The sequence below is a fragment of the Sinocyclocheilus anshuiensis genome, unplaced genomic scaffold, assembly GCF_001515605.1.
Source record: "Sinocyclocheilus anshuiensis isolate Anshui unplaced genomic scaffold, SAMN03320099.WGS_v1.1 scaffold326, whole genome shotgun sequence".
NCBI classification, from domain to species: Eukaryota; Metazoa; Chordata; class Actinopteri; order Cypriniformes; family Cyprinidae; genus Sinocyclocheilus; species Sinocyclocheilus anshuiensis.
Window position 1 is genome coordinate 1,348,253 of NW_015546098.1, and position 2,500 is coordinate 1,350,752.

The window sequence follows — 2,500 nt, forward strand, 5'->3', positions numbered from 1 at the left end:
CGGTGGGTAAAATGAGAGGCGTGCCGTCGGAGATCCAGCCCTGGGCCGTCCTGTTGAAAATGGGTCGCTTGGCTGCAGGATCCTGGAGCTCGGGGTATCGAGGAGCATTCAAGTCCACCTCTGGAAGCTTAAAGGTGATCCCTCGTGGGGTTTTTTCGAAACCACCATATGGTGTGGCCACCCTAAGAATCAGAGATTTAATCACTGACGCATCTGTATTGGTTTCTGTTCTGCTGCTGGAACTTTGGACAGTTCGTTTCATGCATACATATTTTTTCATCAGTACACAAAATATTACATAATTTAATGGTAATTATTATTATTACTTATAGTTATTGTTATGATTATTAAAATATAACCTATTACAATTTGTAAATATTTTCAATAATAAAATAAATTTTAGTTATTTTATTTTGGGATGAAATTTTGGATATAATTGTATAATAGTGTAAAAGTAAAATCAGTCATTCTAAATGTGAAATTAAATTGATCACTGTGTACTGTGTGTGTGTGTGTGTGTGTGTGTGTGTGTGTGTGTGTGTGTGTGTATTGTGTACCCGTCTACTGAATACAGTTTGGTTTGACTGCATATATAGGCTATATATTCTAAAAAAAAAAGTCTGAAAAAACACCCTGAGTTTTAACACATTTGTCAGATATGAATTATTGGATATATGGATATTGAGACTTGCACCTCCTGTGTATCTCCTCAGGATGGTGCTGTGTTGTGCAGATACATTATTACTGGACTGAATAAATCCACTTGAACAATTATATTATTTTCAACAGTGTACCACGCATAAAAAATAACTATGTTAACTATCATTAAACTATATTTGATGATAAATACTGTATGATAGAGTTAAAATAAACCAACATGACCTTAAAGAACATTATATTTGATTTTTCTAAAATTAAAATGAAACTAAATGTAACAGTATTCGGTTACACTTTATTTTAAGGTGCCCTTGTTACAGTGTACTTTTACATTTAAGTACTATTAAGTAACTACATGTACTTATGGTTAGGGTTAGGATGAGGGTTTGGTTTAGGGTTACTTGCATGTAATTATGCATAATTAATTGTTATCACATGTAACATGTGTAACAAGGACACCTTAAAATAAAGTGTTACCCAGACTTCATTGGAAACAGTATTCATGTGCATGTTTCGTGATTCAGCATAAAATGCATACCTATTAAAGCTTCTGTAGTCTGGCAGCTCTGGTTTAGGCTCAGGCACTGGCATGTGAACTTTAAGTGTGTCGGTGAGCGTGGGGTCGCTGTTGATGGCCTCTTCCCAGGGGGAGTGGTAGGATTTTGGCACAGCTGTGGCATTGAACCTCTCCGGAGGAATGTTTGTCAATGGACCTCCATATCCTGCAAAAAACAACAGTTTACTGCATATATTTCATGTTCGAATTTGATGATCTGAAGTTCTGGATATAGTGCAGCCTTCTGTAAAGAATACCTTACACCATATAAATTAAAAGGCATTGCCATAAGGAATAGAACTAAAGAGATTCGAGCTTATTAAAACTGAACTGAAACAAAATGAACTTCACCATGCCGCACTTCAATAAAACCTAAAAAAAAAAAAAAAGAATTAAAAATCCGGTTTCATCTTGGATGTAGTAGTGCAATATGGTCTTGAAGTCTGTTACAAAGCAAAAGCAGCATGCACTCTGTTCTTTTAACCCTTTAAAGTCACTCAGAGTGATTCTAGAAATAGCTAGGAATAGAGAGTTGGAGATGGCATGTGCTGTCACTGTTCAATCTCTCTGAATCCATTGCACTTGCTCTTTCACACATGATACAAGGCTTTGCAAGCATCTTACAAGCTAGTGAGTGTGGATAACAAGCAAGAGCACTGCAATCATCTGCCATTGACATCCATTAATAACTCATATAAACCATGTTATTCAAATTGATCAAATGAAGCCGTTTTGAAATAAAATTAGCTAATTCTTGTTCTTGTTACCACATTGTCATTTTATCTATAGTACAATTATTGGAGAATGTTTTACAAGAATATACCATTTCCGTTTCGAACCAAAATGTCTAGTTTAATTCACTGTTACTTGATGCTTCTTTGTAATTACTTGTGAAATATACTAGCAATTTCAGTAGCAGTTTTTGGTAACACTTTATTTTAAGGTGTCCTTGTTACACATGTTGCATGTACTTACTATTATAACAACAATTAATTATGCATATTTACATGCAATTAACCCTAAGCCAACCCCTAACCATATAGTAAGTACATGCAGTTAATTAATATTACTCAGTACTTACATGTATAGTTACACTGTAACAAGGACACCTTCAAATAAAGTGTAACACACTATTTTTTCAGTCTTGCTCTGCTTGCACATACAATGTACTTATTATAGTAATTAGGTACTAACCCTGAGCCTACCCCTAAACATAACCCTACCTCATAGTTACATTATGTTATCAGTACTTTCTTACACTGTTAGTACACGTACTGTAAAATAAAG

At 34.8% G+C, this 2,500-nt stretch overlaps 2 protein-coding genes across 3 annotated transcripts in view; both read right to left on the bottom strand.

The window, feature by feature from the left end:
- Window positions 1-2,500, bottom strand: part of LOC107700319 (synaptopodin-2-like) — a 21,898-nt gene that overhangs the window by 2,875 nt on the left and 16,523 nt on the right. The gene's annotated exons all lie outside the window — the stretch shown is intronic.
- The window catches only part of LOC107700320 (myozenin-2-like), a 9,873-nt gene that overhangs the window by 299 nt on the left and 7,074 nt on the right, over window positions 1-2,500 (bottom strand). Inside the window, exons 5-6 of the mRNA XM_016501945.1 lie at window positions 1,196-1,379; window positions 83-182 (exon numbers count right to left, since the gene is read on the bottom strand). Of these exons, the coding sequence (XP_016357431.1) occupies window positions 83-182; window positions 1,196-1,379 (284 nt within the window). The remainder of the gene's footprint in view (window positions 1-82; window positions 183-1,195; window positions 1,380-2,500) is intronic.